Source organism: Rana temporaria, chromosome 9, assembly GCF_905171775.1.
Source record: "Rana temporaria chromosome 9, aRanTem1.1, whole genome shotgun sequence".
Lineage (NCBI taxonomy): Eukaryota > Metazoa > Chordata > Amphibia > Anura > Ranidae > Rana > Rana temporaria.
The window spans coordinates 7595396-7619453 of NC_053497.1; the positions used below are offsets into that span (position 1 = coordinate 7595396).

General features: G+C 44.0%; 1 protein-coding gene across 2 annotated transcripts in view; it reads left to right on the forward strand.

Moving 5' to 3' along the window:
• Nucleotides 1-24058, forward strand: part of ASTN2 (astrotactin 2) — a 394891-nt gene that overhangs the window by 105723 nt on the left and 265110 nt on the right. For both annotated transcript variants that reach the window (XM_040322749.1, XM_040322750.1), the window contains exon 2: nucleotides 11827-12014. In XM_040322749.1, coding sequence (XP_040178683.1) covers nucleotides 11827-12014 — 188 coding nt within the window. The remainder of the gene's footprint in view (nucleotides 1-11826; nucleotides 12015-24058) is intronic.

Sequence of the window (24058 nt, forward strand, 5' to 3'; positions counted from 1 at the left end):
TGAACCTTCAGTGCAAGGATCTCCCTGCTTTTGCTTCATTCACTCCATGGGTCTGTGCCTAGGCATCCCTGTTCTTTAGCTTAATATCTGCAGTGCATATAAGGCACTGCCGCCCCTGACTGCTAGTCTCAAGAGGTTTGAACTGAAATATGGCGATGTCAGTATTGTGCTGCTCTCTGTTCTCCTTGCTGGGGGGGGGATGCATTGGAAGACCAGCAAGAAGCTCCCTGCTTCTGCTTCATTCACTCCATGGGTCTGTGCCTAGGCATCCCTGTTCTTTAGCTTAATATCTACAGTGCATTTAGGGTTTAAGGCTCTGAACCCCCCTGACTGCTAGTCTCAAGAGGTTCGTGATGAGATCTGGTGATACTGCTACTGTTCTGCTCTCTGTTCTCCTTGCCGGTGACTAATCTGTACCTATGGACCTTCAGTGCAAGGATCTCCCTGCTTCATGGGTCTGTGCCTAGGCATCCCTGTACGTTAGATTAATATCTGCAGTTCATCTAAGTCCACTAGCTGCTATTTTTTAAGAGGTTTGAACTGGAATATGGTGATGTCAGTACTGTGCTGCTCTCTGTTCTCCTTGCTGGGGGGCAAACTGCATCGGAAGACAAGCAAGAAGCTCCCTGCTTCCATTGCATGTATTCTGTGGATTATTACGTAATACTCCCTCAACCTTTCCAGCTGTTCCTTGAATAGTACTCCACCAGTCATTGGGTAGCCATTCATCAGGGGGGGGGGGGGGGACACATGTCCAATATGCTCCTCTACCAAGATGGCTAGACCCAAATAGAGACGCAATGCAGAACAAGGCATGGTCGGTCATTGGTAAAAAAAAAATGTTGAAGGCAGCCACCATAGCTAAAGAATAGTTTTCTACAATACTTTATAATACATTTTTGTTTTTAGGGTTTAGATATGCGTAAAATAAATAGAATCTCAAAAAAGATATTGGGGCAGATCCACAAAGATCTGCACCGGCGCAGCGTATCTGAGATACGCTACGCCGCCGTAACTTACCTGGCTTTGGTTTGAATCCAGAAAGAATTTGCGCCGTAAGTTACGGCGGCGTAGTGCATCTCTTGCGGCGTAAGGGTGCGGAATTCAAATGCGGCGAGTAGGGGGCGTGTTTCATTTAAATGAAGCGCGTCCCCGCGCCGAACGAACTGCACATGCCCCGTCCGTCAAAACTCCCAGGGTGCATTGCTCCAAATGACGTCGCAAGGACGTCATTGTTTTCGACGTGAACGTAAATGGCGTCCAGCCCCATTCACGGACGACTTACGCAAACGACGTAAAAATTTCAAAATTATACGCGGGAACGACGGCCATACTTAACATTGAGTACGCCACCAGATAGCAGCTTTAACTATACGCCGGAAAAAGCCGAACGGAAACCACGTAAAAGAATGCGACGGCCGCTCGTACGTTTGTGGATCGTCGGAAATAGCTCATTTGCATACTCGCCGCGGATTACGACGTGAACGCCACCCAGCGGCCGCCGGAAAATTGCATCTTCGATCCGACGGCATACTAAGGCATACGTCTGTCGGATCTAACACAGATGCCGTCGTATCTTGTTTGGTGGATACCAAAACAAAGATACGACGCGCAAAATTAGAAATTACGCGGCGTATCAACAGATACGCCGGCGTAATTTCTTTGAGGATCTGCCCCATTGTCATTACCACTAAGTTAAAAAAAAAAACACACACACAAGCCACTAGGGCTTGATGCCTATCCTTCTAGTTTTTACAAGGAGATCAGCGTGAATCTAATTTCCTAACTGAAAGTATTTTTTAATGTGTTTGTACCTATGCCAAGGAAGGATATATCTTATTGCAAAATTACACACCATTATAGTCTGAAATTGGTCCATCCTGATCAGCAGGAATTTTTTTTTCCCCCTCAAGACAAACTTTGGATAATGTTTACCGCACAATAAATATACTCCAAGTACTGAGACATTTGCATATATGCCTTTGCTTGCTTTAACCACTTCAGCCCCGTAAGAATTGACTGCCCAATGACCGGGCCATTTTGTGTGATTCGGCGCTGCGTCGCTTTAACTGACAATTGCGCGGTTGTGCGACGAAATTTACATCCTTTTTTTCCCACAAATAGAGCTTTCTTTTGGTTGTATTTGGTCACCTGTGCGGTTTTTAGTTTTTGCGCTATAAACAAAAAAAAGAGCGACAATTTAAAACAAAAAAAGCAATATTTTTTACCTTTTGCTATAATAAATATCCCCCAAAAATAAATAAAAAAAAACAATTTTTTTTTCTCAGTTTAGGTTGATACGTATTCTTCTACATATTTTTGGTATAAAAAAAAAATCGCAATAAGCGTTTATTGATTGGTTTACGCTAGCGTTGAGCTTCGTATTCGAGCATACGTGCGCCCGACGCAGTGCACGTAAGTTGTACGTCCGTCGTAAAGTTATTCCCCATAAAGGAGGTGTAACCCAGCAGCAGACATGCAAAGGTCTGCGCCAGGGAACACATGCCGGCGTATTTTACGTTGGACGTGTCTGGCTGGGCGTAGGTTACGTTCACGCCGTACGCACTGATCCGGCGTAGTTTAGGCAGTTGTTCCGACGTGGTTGTGAGCATGCGCAGGGGGATGCGTCCACGTCTCGGCACATGCGCAGTTCGTGATACGTATCTATCTGGCGCTCGGTCCATCATTTGCATGGGGTCACGCCTCATTTACATGGCTCACGCCCACTTCCACCTACGTTGGCGTACGCCTTCGAAGCGCAGCATTGGGAGCACTGGCTTGGTGAATTCCATGCTTGCCTCTCTGCGCTGCGTTGGCGTAGCGTATATTGTTTGCGCTACGGTGGCGTAATGTGCGCCCGCTCTCTGTGAATCTGGGCCATAGCGTCTACAAAATATGGGATCGTTTTATGTTATTTTTATTATTCATTTTTTTTACTAGTAATGGCGGCGATCAAAAATTTTTATCGTGACTGCGACATTGCGACGAACACATCGGACACTTTTGACACTGGCAGGGAAGGGGTTAAACACTAGGGGGCGAGGAAGGGGTTACGTGTCTCCTAGGGAGTGATTCTAACAGTGTGGGGGCTGGGCTACCAGTGACTCGACACTGATCACTGCTTCTGATGACAGGGAGCAGTAGATCAGTGTCCTGTCACTAGGCAGAACAGAGCTTGCAGCGGGCGGCAGATTCAAAGAAACATACAGGTACGTTGCTTTCCCTGCCCATGTCATTCTGCAGATGTATATATACGTGAGGCAGTCAGCAAGTGGTTAAAGAGAACTTGAAAGGTAGAGGCTGTGCAAATTTTGTTTAATATGGTAGACAGGAAGAAAAGGACTAGTCACCAGTACCATGTGTGGTCTCTTGGCAGCTGAAATTTTCCCCATTATTGACTTACCGTGCCTTGTTCTGCACTTTGTTTCTGTGAAGAGGAGGCCATATTGGTAGGGGAATGGCTTTGCTTCCTTATGTCAGAGTTGCCTCCTGATGACTGCTAATCTGATAATTAGTGGAAAAATAAAGAAGCAACAGGAGAGGCCTGGAAAGTACAAATCCACAGAATGAATAAAGGAGATCCTTGGACTGCTGGTCCTCAGTAGTGTTGAGCAGAATATGCCATATTCGATTTCGCGATATATCTCGAATATATATTCGAATATTCGAGATATATTCGCTAAATTCGAATATTCGTGATATTTTATCGAAAGTAAATGATTGCGATTTTTCGCTATTGCGAATGCGAAAATAATTGCGATTTTTTGATAACTGCGGTAGGAGCACTCTGATTGGCTCAGAATATTCGTGATATTTTATCGAAATATCGCAACATGCGAATGCGATATTTATTGCGCAATTTCGAGAAATGCTGGAGGAGCGCTCTGATTGGCTCAGAATATTCGTGATATTTTATCGAAATATCGCAACATGCGAATGCGATATTTATTGCGCAATTTCGACAAATGCTGTAGGAGCACTCTGATTGGCTCAGAATATTCGTGATATTTTACAATACAAAATAATTGCGAATATTCGGCAAATGCGGAAGGAGCACTCTGATTGGCTCAGAATATTCTTGATATTTTACAATACAAAATAATTGCGAATATTCGGCAAATGCGGAAGGAGCACTCTGATTGGCTCAGAATATTCTTGATATTTTACAATACAAAATAATTGCGAATATTCGGCAAATGCGGAAGGAGCACTCTGATTGGCTCAGAATATTCTTGATATTTTACAATAGAAAATAAAAAGTGTTTTGCATTGGTGGTGATTCTTTACTCTATCCATCTGTCACAGCCGTTTGTCAATCAAACACCTTGAAGATTGAACACGTTCATGCTGCATGCTTTGGACTTTTTTTCACTTCACATATCAAAGACATTTTTATGAAAGATTATTTTTCTATTATTGGGACTATATTTCTTTATATATTTGTTTCACTGTGTATTTCACAAGTTATTTGCGCTTGCTTATTTTATAATTTGCCCACATGTCTTGTCACTAGACATATTTTTTATTCTTGTAGAGCGACTCCATTTTCTGTCTTGTATTAATTTATGTTGTATAACATTTTTGAGTTGCTGCTGTATTCTCCCCTTTTTTAAGGTATGCGCAATTTTTTCCTTCTTACAAAAAATAATAATATCAAACATACAAATATTCATAACATACACATACACAAAGCCCCCCCCTTTTGCATCAGAGACAATCAGAGTTCTCCTACCACAGTTATCGAAAATTCGCAATCATTTTCGCATTCGCAATAGCGAAAAATCGCAATTTTTTTTTTTTCAATTTGGCAACATAAAAGGATCGCCTCAGCTTAGCTACTCGGCCCAGGGTCTCTAATCATACCAGCAATGCTTTTAGACGTCGATAGGATGTGATCTGTTTTAAAAATCAAATTGAAAAAATGCGAATATTCGGAATTGCGAATATTCACCGCGAAATTCGAAATATAGCGCGATTTCTCGAATATGCTATATTCGAGTCGAATATTCGCAATGCGAATATTCGTGAGCAACACTAGTCCTCAGGTGCAGCTTTCTCTCCAGTAAGGATAACAGTGAGCATCACAGTAGTGGCATCACCAAATCTTACTCCAAACGTTACGGAGACTAGCAGTCAGAGGCAGCAGGGCCTTAGATGACCTTGCACCGCAGATATTCAGCTATGAGGCTAAAAAATAGGGGTTTCATAGGCACAAATCTATGTGAATGAAGCAGAGGCAGCGAGATCCTTGACTGAAGGGTGTCAGGTACAGCTATCTCTCCAGCAAGGAGAACAGTGAGCAGCACAGTAATGACTTCACCAAATTTCACTCCAGATCTGGTAAGACTAGTAGTCAAGAGGTATCAGTGCCTTAAATGATAGAACAGGGGTGCCTAGGCACACATCAACAGCGTGAACAAAGCAGAAGCAGGGAGATGCTTGCATTGAAGGTCATCAGGTACCGCTTTCTATCCAGCAAGAAGAACAATAAGCAGCACAATAATGACCAAATCTCACTCCAAATCTGGTGAGACTAGTAGTCAAAAGGCATCATTGCCTTAGATGTTGTCACACTGCAAATACACCAACCGCCCACCATAGCATAATGACCACCCACCTAGTATCCAGTAGGTGCCACTTTTGCTGCCAAAACAGCCCTGACTTATTATGGCATGGACTCCACTAAACAAACCATCACACTATCTCTGCCAGCTTACCCTCTTACCATAGAACATTCTGCTGCCATCTCTCCCCCAGGTTATCCACATGATGTAAACCTCACACTCGTGTGTTACTGAAATAATTATTGAATTCACCAGACCAGATCAGAGCACCTTCTTCCATTGCTCCATGGTCAAGTTCTGATGCTCACATGCCCATTGTTGGTGTTTTTGGCTGTAAACAGCATGGGCACCCTGACCAATCTGTAGCTATGCAGCCCCATACACAACACACTGTGATGCTCTTTATGTTCTGACATCTTTTTATTGAAACCAGCATTCACTTCACCCGCAATATGCTGCAGTAGCTCTTTTAATTGATCAGACTACATGGCTCAGCCTTCGTTCCTCATCTCCATCAATGAGCCTTCACTTCCACCTCCATCAATGAGCCTCCCTCCCCACCTCCATCAATGAGCCTTCACTTCCCACCTTCATCAATGAGCCTTCCCTCCCCACCTCCATCAATGGGCCTCCCTCCCCACCTCCCCACCTCCATCAATGAGCCTTCCCTCCCCACTTCCATCAATGAGCCTTCCCTCCCAACCTCCATTTTTGAGCCTCCACCCCCCACCTCCATCAATGAGCCTTCCCTTCCCACCTCCATCAATGAGCCTTCCCTCCCCACCTCCATTATTGAGCCTCCTTCCCCACCGCCATCAATGAGCATTCCCTCCCCACTTCCATCAATGATCTTTCACTTCCCACCTCCATCAATGAGCCTTCCCTCCCCACCTCCATCAATGAGCCTTCCTTCCCCACCTCCATTAATGTGCTTCCCTCCCCACCTCCATAAATTAGCCTTCTCTCCCCACCTCCATCAATGATCCTTTACTCCCCACCTCCATCAATGAGCCTCCCTCCCCACCTCCATAAATTAGCCTTCCCGCCCCACCTCTATCAATGAGCCTTTCCTCCCCCACCTCCATCAATGAGCCTCCCTCCCCACCTCCATCAATGAGCCTCCCCCACCTCCATCAATGAGTCTTCCCTCCCCACCCCCATTAATGAGCCTTCCCTCCCCACCCCCATTAATGAGCCTTCCCTCCCCACCTCCATCAACGAGCCTTCCCCCCACCTCCATTAATGAGCCCCCAATCTCCATCAATGAGCCTTCCCTCCTCACCTCCATCAATGAGCCTTTTCAACACCTCCATCAATGAACCTTCACTCTCCACCTCCATCAATGAGCCTTCCCTCCCCACCTCTATCAATGAGCCTTCCCTCCCTACCCCCATCAATGAGCACTCCCTCCCCACCTCCATCAATGAGCCTTCCCTCCCCACCTCCATTAATGAGCCTCCCTCCCCACCTCCATTAATGAGCCTTCCCTCTCCACCTCCATCAATGAGCCTTCACTTCCCCCCTTCATCAATGAGCCTTCCCTCCCCACCTCCATCAATGAGCCTTCCCTCCCCACCTCCATAAATTAGCCTTCCCTCCCCACCTCCACCAATGAGCCTTTACTCCCCACCTCCATCAATGAGCCTCCCTCCCCACCTCCATAAATTAGCCTTCCCGCCCCACCTCTATCAATGAGCCTTCCCTCCCCCACCTCCATCAATGAGCCTCCCTCCCACCTCCATCAATGAGCCTCCCCTACCTCCATCAATGAGTCTTCCCTCCCCACCCCCATTAATGAGCCTTCCCTCCCCACCTCCATCAACGAGCCTTCCCCCCACCTCCATTAATGAGCCCCCAATCTCCATCAATGAGCCTTCCCTCCTCACCTCCATCAATGAGCCTTTTCAATACCTCCATCAATGAACCTTCACTCTCCACCTCCACCAATGAGCCTTCCCTCCTCACCTCTATCAATGAGCCTTCCCTCCCCACCTCCATCAATGAGCATTCCCTCCCCACCTCCATCAATGAGCCTTCCCCTCCCCACCTCCATCAATGAGCCTTCCCCTCCCCACCTCCATCAATGAGCCATGACCTTATCGCCAGTTGGCTGATTTTCCTTCCTTGGACCACTTTTGGTCAGTCCTGACTACTACAAACCGAGAACATCCCACAAGAGCTGCAGTTTTGGAGTTGCTCTGACCCAGTTGTCTAGACGTTACAAGGAGGCCCTTACGCTTGCCCAATTTCTCTACTTTCAAAAAACCAACTTCAGGGGCAACATGTTCACTCACTGCCTAATATAGCCCACCCACTTTCAGGTGCCATTGTAACAAGATAATCAATGTTATTCACTGTCATTACCTATCAGTGGTCATAGGGGACAGGAATTCCCAAGCAAAGGGAATGCACTTCTATTTTTCAGGAGGAATTCAAGATGACTGGTCCATTTTGCAGGGTACTACTTTGGCGCATTTAAAGCTAGAATTTTTTTTTTCTCTAGAACTTTACTTACATTATTTATTTGTAACGAAGGTTGTCCCACAATGTGCACACTGAGGCCGCGTACACACGATCAGTCAAAACCGATGAAAACGGACTGAAGGAACGTTTCATTGGTTAACCGATGAAGCTGACTGATGGTTTGATGTGCCCACACACCATCGGTTAAAAAAACGATTGTGTCAGAACACGGTGACGTAAAACACACGACGTGCTAAAAAAAACGAAGTTCAATGCTTCCAAGCATGCGTCGACTTGATTCTGAGCATGCGCAACTTTTTGACCGATGCTTTTGCATACTAACGATCGGTTTTGACCCATCGGTTAGGCGTCCATCGGTCAAATTTTAAAGCAAGTTCTCTTTGTTTTTGACCGAAGTATAACTGACCGATGGGGCCCACACGCGATCGATTTGGACCGATGAAACGGTCCTTCAGCCCGTTTTCATTGGTTTTGACTGATCGTATGTACGCTGCCTAATGGTTTCTGTAAAAAAAATCTTCACTACGGGACTGCCCCGTCCTCTTCCTGCTGCTGAATTTCTGGTGCTGTGTGGCTTTACAGCTTCGAGTCAACTCCAGTAACGATAATCCAACAGGGACGCGCCCACTCCTGCCTTCTCCTCCAATGAGAAAAGTGCTTTTACTGTTGAATGCCCTAAATATTCCGTATAATAGAGGACATTTTCCTTTGCGCTTAGGTCCACTTTAAGTGTAATTATTTATTTATTTATTTTTTATTATTAGATGTATATTATTTTTTTAATATTTTTTTTTTTTTTAAGAATTTTATTATTTATTTTTTATTATTAGATTTATATTATTTTTTTTATATATTTTTTTTTTATAAGAATTTTGTTATTTTTTTTGTAATCATTTTTTAATGATTATTTTTACTATTTTCAGGTAACATAACAGGCCACTTTATTTAATGAATTAAATTATTATATTGTTCTTCCTCCACCCGGGTAAAAACACTTTCTTATTTTCTTACAAGAATGGAAAATGTCAACACAAGGATGGAGCGGCATTAATCTTCTTTTTATGCTGACCACATAGCCGCTTGCCAACATTATCCAAGCTAATCCTAATTTTTTCTGAAGACCGCCATCATTTTTCTCAGTTGGTTTCTAGGTACCATTTTTGGATAGGAAATGATGTTATGTTTTGAAAAATGAAGCTTTCAGTCAGTACTGTCGTGTGCCAGGTCTAGTTTATTCCCCCCCCCCCCCAAAAAAAAAAAAATACGCATAAGTGTATGAAAAATGTCACAACAGTTTATAAAAGAAGGAAGAGCTTCACGTAGCCAATCGGCAAAAAAAATTAAAAAAATTCTTGGCTGCAGAAAGATGTATGTGTTTGAATTTAGATAAACGAGGCATATTTTCTCCTTTTATTCCATTTATATTATGGAGCCGAGCCATCAAAGGATTAATCGGTCTCCCGCAGCCAAACGCCATCTATTTCATGGCTTGATTACAGAAAATCTGCATCTTAGGAAATTTCCCACAGTAAATGAATAAATATTTTTTTCAATTTTCAGGTCACGGTAATTATTTTTTATTTTTGTCCTTCTATTGACTGTGCAGCATGTTTAAATGTTTCAAAAATATACATAAAGCAAAAATGTTGCTCATTGGTTAAAATATAGACGGGGTGTAGTACCGTGCTGTTATTTACTCATGGCAAAGTAATACAAAATAATAACATTTAAAAATATTTCTCTAAATGAAAAAATATTAAAAGGGATACATATATGTTTTTTTTTTTATTTGCAATGTTTAATACATATTTAATACACATATATATATATATATATATATATATATATATATATATATATATATATACATATATATACACATATATACTTATATTTATATATATATATATATATATATATATATATATATATATATATATATATATATATAAAAAAAATATATAATATATATATATAAAAAATATATAATATATATATATATATATAATATATTATATATATATATATATATATATATATATATATATATATATATATATATATATATATATATATATATATATATATAAAATATATAATATATTATATAATATATATATATATATATATATATATATATATATATATATATATATATATATATATATATATATATGTTTATGATGAATGAAAAAGTAAGTAATCTTATATTGCATTCTCCTTTTAAACCAGCAATGGAAATTCTGCATTTTAGGAAATTTTCCACCGTAAAATATGTTTAAATTTTCAGGTCACAGTAATGTTTTTTTCTCTCTATTGGATATGCAGCATGTTTAAATTTTTCAAAAATACACATGAAGAAAAAAGGTGGGCATTAGTTAAAAAAATAAATGGGGTGTAGTATTGTGCTGTTATTTATTTATGGCAAAACATTAAACAATAGAATGCCAAAAAAATGGGAAGAAAACGCTATTCAAACTGTACCAACGAAATCCAAAAAGTGAAATATAAAATATTATTTTATATATATATATATATATATATATATATATATATATATATATATATATATATATATATATATTTTATGAAATATTAAATAATAATATATTGCATTCTATTTTTAAACCAGCAATGGAAGTTTTAGGCTCCATTTCGCATCTATTAGCCAGATTCAGATAGAGTTACGCCGGCGTATCAGTAGATACGCCGGCGTAACTCCGAATCTGCGCCGTCGTATATTTAAGTGTATTCTCAAATTGAGATACACTTAAATCTAGCTAAGATACGACCGCCGGCGCCGTCGTATCTTAGCTGTCTATTTACGCCGACCGCTAGGGGCGTGTACGCTGATTTAAGCCTAGAAAGCGGAAATCAGCGAGATACGCCTATTCACGAACGTACGCTTGCCCGTCGCAGGAAAGATACGCCGTTTACATAAGGCGTTTTCAGGCCTAAAGATATTCCACCAGAAAGATGGCGCAGCCAATGCTAAGTATGGACGTCGGACCCGCCGTCAAATTTAACGTCGTTTGCGTTGTTTGCGTAAGTCGATTCAGAATAGGGCTGGGAGTAGGTTACGTTCGCGTTGAAACCAATGAGTCTTTGCAGCGTAATTTGGAGCATGCGCACTGGGATACGTCCATGGACGGCGCATGCGCCATTCGTTCAAAACGCCAATCACGTCGGGTCACGATTCATTAGCATAAAACACACCCACCTCATCACAATTTGAATTAGGCGCGTTTACGCCGGCACATTTACGCTACGCCGCCGTAACTTAGGACGCAAGTGCTTTGTGAATACAGCACTTGCCTCTCTAACTTACGGCGGCATTGCGTATATGAGATACGCTATGCCTGCCTAACGTTAGGCACGTCTTTCTAAATCCAACTATATATCTCTAACTTTTTATAGCCTATTGAAAAAAAACAACCTTTGTGGGTCAAGCGTAGGTCAAACATATAGACATCCAATACGGAAAATAATCTGGAATTTCTGCATCTATATAAATATAGGTAAAAAAAATGATAGCGTGCAGCAGCGCCTTATGTATAGTTACATTCCTACGATCGATGGTGTGCGATGGCGGCTCATTTATATGTACATTCCAATGACTATGTGGTTAGTGTTTGCATATTGCGCAGTAAACATTTTTAAATGCATTCTCTATTTTACCATTAAAAGACAGATGTATATATTACATTAAATGATAAAGAATATAATAATAAAAATAATAATAATAACAAAAATAATATACCGGTATATTTTTTTTTAGAGATGTCTGGCACCGGTGATGACCTCTCACTTGTATATTGGACGCAGAAATGGTTGGAGAATGGGACCCTTTATTTCCATGTATCATTGAATATGAGGGAACATACTTCAATCAGTACCTCCCCAACCATGGCAGAGCCTGTGCAAGAACTGGATGAACAACTTCACGTTCTACATGTATCGGTCATGGTGAGTGTTTTTTTTCCCCTGAAGAAATCATGGGTTGCTGTAAAAGAGCCATAGACTCAAGACAGGCAAGTATTTACAATTGTGTAAGCCCATCGTCAGAGATAGAAAATTATTCAATATTTGATTTGATATCAAAGCACTGCACTGAAATACTGTATGTATGGTTTTATTCAAAACATTAATTGGAATCACACAACCAGCCTATTGGTCAGACCAAAAGCAGACCATGACCAGATCAAACACAGACCAAGACAAAACCATGAACAGACCATACCGAGACCAGACCAAGAGCAATACAACAACAGACCAAGACCAGACCAAGAACAGACCAAGACCACACCAAGACCACACCAAGACAACACCAAAACCAGACCAATAACAGATAAACCACACCAAGACCAAATCAAAAATCATAAATATAAAGGGGTTCTGCGCGAACCAACACACTGGTGGGACAAGAGAAAATGATGGATCACTATATATATACAAAATAAATGTGAATAATGGTGAAGGTGAAGGTGAAAACAGTCCCAATATGTGATGAAATTAATCAGAAGAGTGGAGCTCAAAATTAGTGAAATAAATGAATAAATCAAATGAAATGGATAAATATAAAAATGAGTGAAAAAATGAGTGTAAAAGTGTCCCAATAATGATGTGCCAAGCTGCCAGATGATAGCCGCAATGTAGCTGAACTTCCACTAGGCGGATGATTGACAGATGTATGGTCCACTCCCTCACCAGGTCCACTCCCTCACCGGCTTACGTCACTCCTGGTGTACATCCTATCCAATCCCTACGCGTTACGACATGGGTCACGTGTCTTCGTCTGGGGGGACGAAGACACGTGGCCCCGTGTCGTAATGCGTAGGGATTGGATAGGACGTACACCTGGAGTGACGTAAGCCGGCGCTGAAGACGCCGCTCGTGTTTTTTACTTGTTGCATGTTTTACAGTTTTTTGATGTAAGCGCAGGTTATTCTATTAAAATACCCCCCTGAGTCTTACGATAATACACTATTGGAGCCCTTGTGTTCTCTTTTCTCCCTCCCCGTTCGGAGCTTAATTAGGGATTGGTCGAGGAGACGCTCCAGCAGTCATTATTAAGAGGGAAGATCTTTTGGTTGTCAACAGAGAATCTACACTCAGGATCTATTGGATGCCTTTTATTTTTTGTTTTGAGGTAAGAGTTCTGGGAGCCTGGTGAGGGAGTGGACCATACATCTGTCAATCATCCGCCTAGTGGAAGTTCAGCTACATTGCGGCTATCATCTGGCAGCTTGGCACATCATTATTGGGACACTTTTACACTAATTTTTCACTCATTTTTTCACTCATTTTTATATTTATCCATTTCATTTGATTTATTCATTTATTTCACTCATTTTGAGCTCCACTCTTCTGATTCATTTCATCACATATTGGGACTGTTTTCACCTTCACCTTCACCTTCACCATTATTCACATTTATTGTGTATATATATATATAGTGATCCATCATTTTCTCTTGTCCCACCAGTGTGTTGGTTCGCGCAGAACCCCTTTATATTTATGATTTCTGTATTTGTGTATTGTAAACACTATTAGGTGTTGCTGCACCTTATTTGTTTTGGGCTATTACTATCAAGGAGTCTGTAGTAGCGCAAAGGCATTTTTTCATTTTGTCACAAGACCAAATCAAGTCGAGACCAAGAACAGAGCAAGGGCAGACCATGACCAGACCAAGACCAGACCACACCAAGACCAGACCATGGGGGGAGTGGCTAGGTTTAGCATGTGTGAAGACATGCTCTCCTGTGCTCCCGCTAGAGGCCAGCTTAACAATCAGCAAAAGAGACACCTCCCAGAGCTATTCTCGCCCGTAAATAACTTCTCATGGAGCAGTTCATCGGTGGGAACGACACTGCAACGTCACTCGATTACCAGGCAATGGCAAAATGGCTGAAAGACCTCGGAGCTGTGCCAGATCCACATCCTTAAGATGGCACTGAGCGGTTCCCGCCACATGCCCTGACTAAAGACAGGGGTAGGGATGCTGTGAAACGGCTGGGGCGCTTTGCCTGGAGTACGGCCCTGGTTCTCTCAGCCTCTTCCAGCGGGATGGCCTCTGCAGCATCAGGGATAGTGGACACTGAAAGAACTCTGGCTGCAACACCATGTAAGGTAACAGAGGAGGATGGTGTGGTGGAGTGGCCGGAGGCTGAGGGAGGGGTGAGGAAGAACTGGCCTGCTCTCAGTCAGCTATCTTTACCTGGTCCCACAGAGGATCTGACCCTCAATGATGTGTTTGTGGCTGTGCAGAACTGTAATCATACCCTGGTTTCCCTGTCTACTCAGTTTCACCATTTAGAGAATGATGTTACTATCATGCAACATGATATGCAGAAAGTGCAGGAGCGCACATCTGCTCTGGAGGGCCGGGTGAGCAATGTAGAGGATAAGAGGGGCCCCATCCAGCGTGATCTCAAAGTAGTGGGCTTGCAAACTAATCATCATGCTAATCGCATTGATGATCTTGAAAATAGACTCAGAAGAAAAAACATGCACATTCTGGGTCTTTCTGAGCGCATGGAAGGAAGGAACCCTATGCAATGGTTGCTGGATGTATTTGATAAGGACAATTTTACTCCCTTTTTTTGCAGTGAAAAGGACGTGCATAATCCCTGCTAGACCCCTGCCTCTGGGCAATTTCCACACCCATTTATCTTAAAAATGCTCCACTACAGAGACAGAGACAAGATCTTTTCTTTGGCCCATATTGAGGTGAATGGCTCGGAAGTCTTTTTCATCCCAGACTATTCTGTTAAAGACCAGACCATGACTAGACCTAAACCAGACCATGACCAGATCAAAAACAGACCAGAAAAAGACCAAACCAAGACCAGACCAAGAACAGAGCAAGAACAGACCAAGACAAGACCAGAAAAGACCAAAAGCAGACTGAGTGATAACCACTGCCAGAGCCCACCCAAACAGACCCCTCATTTCCACAAGTCCTGATGAAAGTGGCAATATGTGGCCCCCAAATAGTGTTGCATTTTGTACCCAATTCATGTTTGGAATAAAACTTTACTTTGAACTTTAGTATTTCAGTGTGGGGCTTCAATTTCGATTCAAATATTGTTTTTTACATCCTGGGGTTATTGTGGTAGTTGCTCAGAAGCAGCTTGCATATCAAACATATGCAACACAGGTACTAAAGTGTCCCCAACTATGATCAGCACCATCAATCTACTATTCTAAGGAATAAATTCAAGACGGGAATCTCCACCTAAATCAGTGATGGCGAACCTTGGCACCCCAGATGTTTTGGAACTACATTTCCCATGATGCTCATGCACTCTGCAGTGTAGTTGAGCATCATGGGAAATGTAGTTCCAAAGCATCTGGGGTGCCAAGGTTTGCCATCACTGACCTAGATAAATGAATCATACACATAGAAAAGGGAGGCTTTATTTTATTTAAAGATGATTTTCGGTTAAAAAAAAATGCCCATTTTTCCCGCTAGCAAAGTTTTTATTTAAAACAAATTACTAAAAGCCCAAAATATGCCATCACATTACAGGCCAGGTCTACTTCTTTGTTCTGGTCTAATGTGGGAGAACCCTTCATGCATTGCCCACATTTCTTCATGACAATATGGACATTGGCGATTGGGTATCAGGGTATCAGAGTCCATCACAGGGTCTTCATGTGTGACAACGAGTGACAACGACAACAAGACCAATTGGCTGGCCTGAAGTGCAGCTTTGATAGCCGATCTCCATTACAGAATGAGGCATGTTGTCATGTGACGGCATATTAAAATAAGGTCTTGGAAGCTTGGAAAAGATTAAAAAATGTACTGGTTAGGAGCAGGTAGGGTTGTGCATTTTTTCCCCCTAGAGTTGGGCTTTAGGGCAAAATTAGAAGGACCATGGCCCGGATTCACAGACAGCGCAGAGAGGCAAGCACAGAATTCACAAAGAACTTGCTCCCAAAACTGCTCTGGTTTTCCTAGGCGTAAGCCGGCGTAGGTGGAAGTGGGCGTGAGCCATGCAAATGAGGCGTGACCCCATGCAAATGATGGGCCGAGCGCCAGACAGATAGGTATAATGAACGGCGCATGCGCTGTCCCGTGGACACATCCCAGTGCGCATGCTCAGAAACTACTCCCTAAGATACGTCGGATCACTGCCTACGGCGTGAACGTAACCTACGCCTAGTCATATTCACGTCCTACGTAAACTACGTAAAATACGTCGGCTTGTGTTCCCTGGTGCAGCCCTTTGCATGGATACTGCTGAATTACACCTCCTTTATGGGGCATAACTTTACGCCGGACGTATGACTTTACGCGCACTGCTTCGGGCGCACGTACGTTCGTGAATCGGCGTATCTCCCTCATTTGCATATGTGAATAGAAAATCAATGGGAGCGCCAAATGCGTCCAGCGTAAATAGGCGGCCACTGTACACCGGCGTAGGCAAGTTACGTCGGTCAGATGAAGCCTATTTTTATCCGTATCTTAGTTTCTGAGTCGGGCGCATAGATACAACGGCGCATATTTGCACTTACGCGGCGTATCTGGAGATACTTCGGCACAAGAGCTTTGTGAATCCGGGCCCATGTGTCTGGAAACTACAATTTCAGTGAATAGAAGAGCAGAGCTGCTAATGATCTTAGTACAGCTCTTAAAAAACACAAAGCGCAAAGAAATGGTTTACATTTGTAATCTCACTTTATTTCCATAGATATCGGAACTATGGAATGTTAATTGCATTTTAGCTTTCCTTCATCCAAAACATGCAACTAATAAGAGTAATTCCACTTAGACATAAAGAAAAACTAATTTGTCACTCAGAAGGGGGTTCTTTATTATAAGGATGGGCAGATTTTGAAATTCTCCTTAAAGGGAGATGTTGATGGCTATTAATGAATGAACGTCTTTGAATTCTCTCTAATGTGATACACACTAAGGGCCAGATTCTCGTAGTTTGGGGTAACTTTGTGCGGGCGTAACGTAACCTATTTACGTTACGCCTCCGCAACTTAGATGGGCAAGTGCTGTATTCTCAAAGCACTTGCTCCGTAAGTTGCGGCGGCGTAGCGTAAATAGGCCGGCGTAAGCCCGCCTAATTCAAATTTGGAACAGGGGGGCATGTTTTATTTAAATGTTCTGTGACCCGACGTGATTGACGTTTTTCACGAACGGCGCATGCGACGTCCGTGGAAATCTCCAGGTGTGCATTGCTCCTAATACGCCGCAAGGACGTATTGGTTTTGACGTGAACGTAAATCACGTCCAGCCCCATTCACGGACGAGCTACGCAAACAACGTAAAATTTTCAAATTTCGTCACGGGAACGACGGCCATACTTAACATTGGTACGCCACACTTACGCCACCATATAGCAGGGGTCACTTTACGCCGGGAAAGCCTAACGTAAATGGCGTAACTGTACTGCGTCGGCCGGGCGTACGTTCCGGAATTCGCGTATCTAGCTGATTTACATATTCAACGCGTAAATCAGCATACACGCCCCTAGCGACCAGCGTAAATATGCAGTTAAAATCCGACGGCGTAAGAGACTTACATTTTGTCGTTTTCTGTGGATGTTGGACAGCCTACAACCCTCCTTCATCAGGAACTCAACATCCACAGACGGCTACAGAATGCTTTTGGAGATGACCTCCTTGAGAAGAGCAATGTCTTGTCAATGGGGTCATCTCCATAAAAATTATGTAGCTGTCTGTGGACGTCGGAAAGCCTACAACCCTCCTTCATCAAGAACTCAACATTCACAGAAGGCTGCAATATGATTTTATAGATGACCTCGTTGAGTTGAGCAATGTCTTGTAATTGGTGACGACTCTTACCAATGGTGCCATCTCTGTTAACATTCTGTTGTTTTCTGTCGAATGTTGGACAGCCTGCCCCCCTCTTTCAGCAACAACTCAACATCCACAGAAGGCTACAGAATGTTTATGGAGATGACCTCCTTGAGAAGAGCAATGTCTTGTCATTAGTGTCTCTAGTAAATGGTGTCATCTCAATAAACATTCTGTAGCTGTCTGTGGACATCGGACAGCCTATAAACCTCCTTTATAAAGAACTGAACATCCACAGAGGGCTACAGTAGGCTTATGGAGATGACCTCATTGAGAAGAGCAATGTCTTGTCATTGGTGACTCTAGTCAATGGTGTCATCTCCATAAACATTCTGTAGCTATCTGTGGACATCGGACAGAATACAACCCTCCTTTATCAAGAACTCAACATCCACAGATGGCTACAGTATGCTTATGGAGATGACCCCATTGAGAAGAGCAATGTCTTGTTATTGGTGACTCTTACCAATGGTGTCATCTCTGTAGACAGTGGCGGTGCGTCCATAGAGGGCGCGGGAGCGCCGCCCCCTCTTGCTCTCACACCGCCACTGATTACAATACATAGATTCATGCATTGCACGAATCTATGTATTGTTGCCGCTGCCGCCGACTATTCAGATGGCCGGCCGGATGGTGAGCGCCGACCATCTGAATAACGGCAGCTGGTTGGCTGTGTGGAAGTGCCTATCAGAGCCAGCCCTCAGGCTGTATTTGGCTTCCAGATACTTATCTAAGGGATGTACGTGGGGGGGGGGTGCGTTCCTTGGATAAGACTGACAGGCGTCTCAGCCAATCAGGTTCACCGGTTCTGATTGGCTGAAGCGTCAACGAGGGACGTAGAAGGAGGATGGCCGACCCCAGAAAGGTAAGTGCTGGCCGGGGAGGGGCATTTTACAGGGCACAGCGGCGACAATTGACAGTGACAGTGGCGACAATGGGCACAGTGGCCGACAGTGGGCACAGTGTCAGTGGCATCAATTGGCACAGTGGCGACAATGGGCACAGTGGCGACATTTGGCACAGTGGCATCAATTGGCACAGTGGCGACAATGGGCACAGTGGCGACAATTAAAGGGCACTGTGGCATCAATTGGCACAGTGGCGACAATTGATGGCTGCGTTTGATGGCATGGCACAGTGGTGACAATTGATGGCACAGTGGCTGCGTTTGATGGCATGGCACAGTAGCGACAATTGATGGGCCCAGTGGCTGCGTTTTATAGAAATGGCACAGTGGCTGCGTTTGATGGCATGGCACAGTGGTGACAATTGATGGCACAGTGGCTGTGTTTGATGGCATGGCACAGTGACTGCGTTTGATGGCATGGCACAGTGGTGACAATTGATGGGCCCAGTGGCTGCATTTGATGGGCCCAGTGGCTGCATTTGATGGGCCCAGTAGCTGCATTTGATGGGCACAGTGGCTGCATTTGATGGGCACAGTGAGGCTGCAATTTTTTTTTGTTTTGTTTTTTCATTTGCGCCCCCCCCCAAAAAATTTGGAGCACCAGCCGCCACTGTCTGTAGACATTCTTGTGGATGTCAGACTGCACCCCTCCTCCATCAATAACTCAATGATGGCATGTTGCTTCTGCTTGGAATCCATTATTTACCTGCAATAAGAAGAGTTACTCTACCAACATTTGGAACTATTAATTTCCATTAGATGCCAATAATGTATATATAATATAGCTTTTGATTTTTGTTTTTTGGGACCCCCTACAAAATCCATCGCATTCCTCCAATGTAAACATAGAAAGCTATTTTAGGCAAATGTTCTACACAGGGTCTAATTAAAAAATTGCCATAGTCGACAATAGATGTTTCGCACTTTCCATTTCCACTGAACAGACATCATTATCTTATGGAATGAATCAAACGATTCATTAGTGTGTAGTGATCATTGTTAGCCAAGTGTCCTTTTGAACCAGAACATTTGTTGCTAAATCAACATTACTGATTAGACAAAATAAATTGCAGCCTCCCACCTACTTGGCTCTTCTTCTACATGTTTGATTGTCTTTTCATCACGTCTAGAAATCTGCTGTTTGGCTCGGATCTAAAGTCGGATCTAAAGCAGATTTCCATCAGATCAGAAAAAAAAAAATGTTAAATCATTTACCTAGATCTTAAAAAAAAAAGCAAAAATACTCCTCTTCAATCCCTCACTCCTCCGAAAGATGGTGCCCCGATTCTGGACTGAATTTACCTTTCCTCTGGGGAGTCCAGTCAGTCAGGGTCATCTCCCCCCCCCCCCCAATGGTTATGCTATCATGCCAGCCTGTGCTCACATTACTATAGCATGGACCAGCATTTTCCAACACAGAGGAACCCTTATAATAACGTTCTAGTCTCAAGAAACCCCTGCTAAAAATGACTCTGGGCCAGATTCTCTAAGATCCTGCAGCGGCATCGCGTAAGCTATTTACACTACGCTGCCCCAACTTACAGGAGCAAGTGCCGTATTTCCCAAACACTTGCTCCGTAGTTTGCGGCGGCGTAGTGTAAAAGGCCCGGCGTATCCCCGCGTAATTCAAAGGGGGCGGCTTGTATTTATCGTGGCGACGGCGCGACACGTCACCGCGATGGGAATTCGGCGACGTGCGCGACCCTGGAAGATAAATACTTCCACGCATGCGTCGAATCAATACGACGCATGCGAGGGATGTGATCGGACGGACTTATCCGGTGAGTCTGTACAGACGACCGGATAAGTCCGGCGGACTAGATTCCAGCGGATAGATTTCTTAGCATGCTAAGAAATTTTTATCTGCTGGGAATCCGTCGGCTGGATTTTTATCCGCTGGGAAATGTCCGCTCAGACGTACACACCACCGGATCTATCTGCTGGAACTGATCCGCGGATCAATCGTGTGTACGGGGCCTCACACTCGTGGTCATTGGGAAGACTCATTGGGCTCAAAATACATAGGCCCGGATTCTCAAAGGAGTTCCGCCGGCGTATCTCCAGATACGCCGTTGTAACTCTGAGGCCCCATACACACGAGAGGATTTATCCGCGGATACGGTCCACCGGACCGTTTCCGCGGATAAATCCTCTTGAGGATTTTCTAGGATTCTGATCCGATGGAGTGTATTCACCATCGGATCGAAATCCGCGCCAAAATCCCATCGCGATGACGTGTCGCACCGTCGCCGCGATGATGACACAGCGACGTGCGCGACACTGTCATATAAGGAATTCCATGCATGCGTCGAATCATTACGACGCATGCGGGGGATTGATTCGGACGGATGGATCCGGTGAGTCTGTACAGACCAGCGGATCAATCCGTTGGGATGGATTCAAGCGGATAGATTTGAAAGCATGTCTTCAAATTTGTATCCGCTGGAAATCCATCCCAGGGGATAAAAATCCGCGGAAACAGATCCACTGGATTGTACACACCATAGAATCTATCTGCTGAAACCGATCCGCTGGATTGTACACACCAGGGGATCTATCCGCTGGAGCCGATGCGAGGATCAATTCCAGCAGATGGATCCTCTCGTGTGTATGGGGCCTCAGTGCGGCCCGACGCAACTCGGCGCCTGATTCATAGAATCAGATATGCCTCACAGTTGCCTAGATACGAGCGGCGTAAGTCTCCTACGCCGTCGTATCTTAGGGTGCATATTTACGCTGGCCGCTAGGTGGCGCTTCCGTAGATTTCCACGTCGAATATGCTAACTAGCTAGATACGCCAATTCACGAACATACGTGCGCCCGGCGTATCAAGATACGTTGTTTACGTAAGACATACGCCGGCGTAAAGTTACCCCCCATAAAGCAGGGGTAAGTCATGTTAGGTATGGACGTCGGAAATGTACGAACAGCGTCGTATTTTATGTCGTTTGCGTAAGTCGTCCGTGAATGGGGCTGGACGTAAGTTACGTTCACGTCGACTAGGCATTGAGCGGGCGTAATTTAATTAGAAAATTCGACGTGATACTGAGCATGCGCGCCGTTCGAAAAAAGCGCCATTTACGCGGGGTCATGATTAGTTTACATAAAACACGCCCCCCTGTTCCTCATTTGATTTAGGCACATTTACGCTACGCCGACGTAACTTTGGACGCAAGTGCTTTGTAAATACAGCACTTGCCTCTCTAAGTTGCGGCGGCGTAGCGTAACTACGATACGCTACGCCCGCTTACATTTACGCCGCCCTACGAGAATCTGGGCCAAAGTATATTAATCCCCTTGATTAAGCTCTGAGGGGTGGTGTGAAACATGTTGGGGGCAAGACCTGGCGAGTCTGCCATTCATTCCAATATCAGTTGGCTGCATATGATGGTCACAGAGGCTACATATGATGGGCACAGAGGCTGCAAATGATGGGCACAGGCTGCTTATGATGGGCACAGAGGTCGCATATGATGGGCACAGGCTGCATATGATGGGCACATAGGCTATATAATGGGCACAGGCTGCATATGATGGGCACAGAGGCTGCATATGATGGGCACAGGCTGCATAAGATGGGCGCAGAGGCTGCATATGATGGACACAGAGGCTGCATATGATGGGCACAGAGGCTGCATATTATGGGCACAGAGGCTGCATATGATGGGCACAGAGGCTGCATATGGTGGCCACAGAGGATTCATATGATGGACACAGGCTGCATATTGTGGGCATATGATGGGCAGAGAGGCTGCATATGATGGGCAGAGAGGCTGCATATGATGGGCACAGTTTGCATATGATGGGCACCGTTTGCATATGATGGGCACAGAGGCTGTATGATGGGCACAGAGGCTGCATATGATGGGCACAGTCTGCATATGATGGGCACACAGGCTGCATGATGGGCACAGTGGCTACATATGATGGGCACAGTGGCTGCATATGATGGGCACAGGCTGCATAAGATGGGCACAGAGGCTGCATATGGTGAGCACAGAGGATTCATATGATGGGCACAGGCTGCATATTGTGGGCATATGATGGGCACAGAGGCTTAATATGATGGGCACAGAGGCTTAATATGATGGGCACTGGCTGGCTGCATATGATGGGCACAGAGGCTGCGTATAGTGGGCACAGGCTACGTATGATGGGCTCAGAGGCTGCATATGATGGTCACAGGCTGCATATGGTGGGCACAGGCTGAATATTATGGGCATATGATGGGCACAGAGGCTGCATATGGTGGGCACAGAGACTCAATATTATGGGCATATGATGGGCACAGGCTGCGTATGATTGGCACAGAGGCTGCATTTTATGGGCAGAATTTTTCAGTTTGTTTGCGCCTCCCCAAAAATTGACACTGACCGTCATCCAACTTAGCACCATGAGGTTGAATCTCCCCAATGGGGACAACACAGAAAAAAACAATTCCCACTCAATAAAAAACTAGAAAAAGTAATGATTTACACTTTAAGAGGATAGCTGGTGCCAAGGGTAAATCTGCCCTTTCAGTCTTTAAAATAAAATAGCTCTTATATTCAATCCATGTAATGACAGTGCAGCACGAGAAAATAAGTAGCAGTGTTTCACGCCGTGCGCAGTTCTTTCTCAAGTCTGGAGTGGCCGGCTATTTAGTTTTTAAAAGCCTTGATTGAAGTCCTCAGTGTGGATTACTTTGTTGGAGCACAATAATAATACTATACCCAAAGACAGAAAATTATAGGAATCTATGATTTGCAAACCATGGAACAGACGGAACACGGCTTCTGAATTAAGCTTAGCTACCTTGGGCTGACCAAAAGAAAATGCGCAACCTTAAATTGGAAAGATATCGCAAAGCCATGTTGGCTTTCAAATGAAATAAAACACTTGGTGACGGCGGTCTATCGGGGGAATTTTACAAACTGTTTCGGCATAAAATTGCCCCACATTTTCACAAAATATATAGGGCTAGATTCAGCAAAGAATTACGCCGGCGTATCAATTGATACGCCGCGTAAATTCTAAGCTGCGCCGGTGTATCTACTTTCTGTATTCAGAAAGCTAGATACGCCGACATTAGCCTAAGATACGACTGGCATAAGTCTCTTACGCCGTCGTATCTTAGGGTGCATATATTTACGCTGGCCGCTAGGTGGCACTCTCGTCGTTTTCGGCGGAGAGTATGCAAATTACCTAGATACGCCGATTCACAAACGTACGTGCGCCCGGCGTTCGTTTTTTTACGTCGTTTGCGTAAGGCTTTTTCGGCGTAACG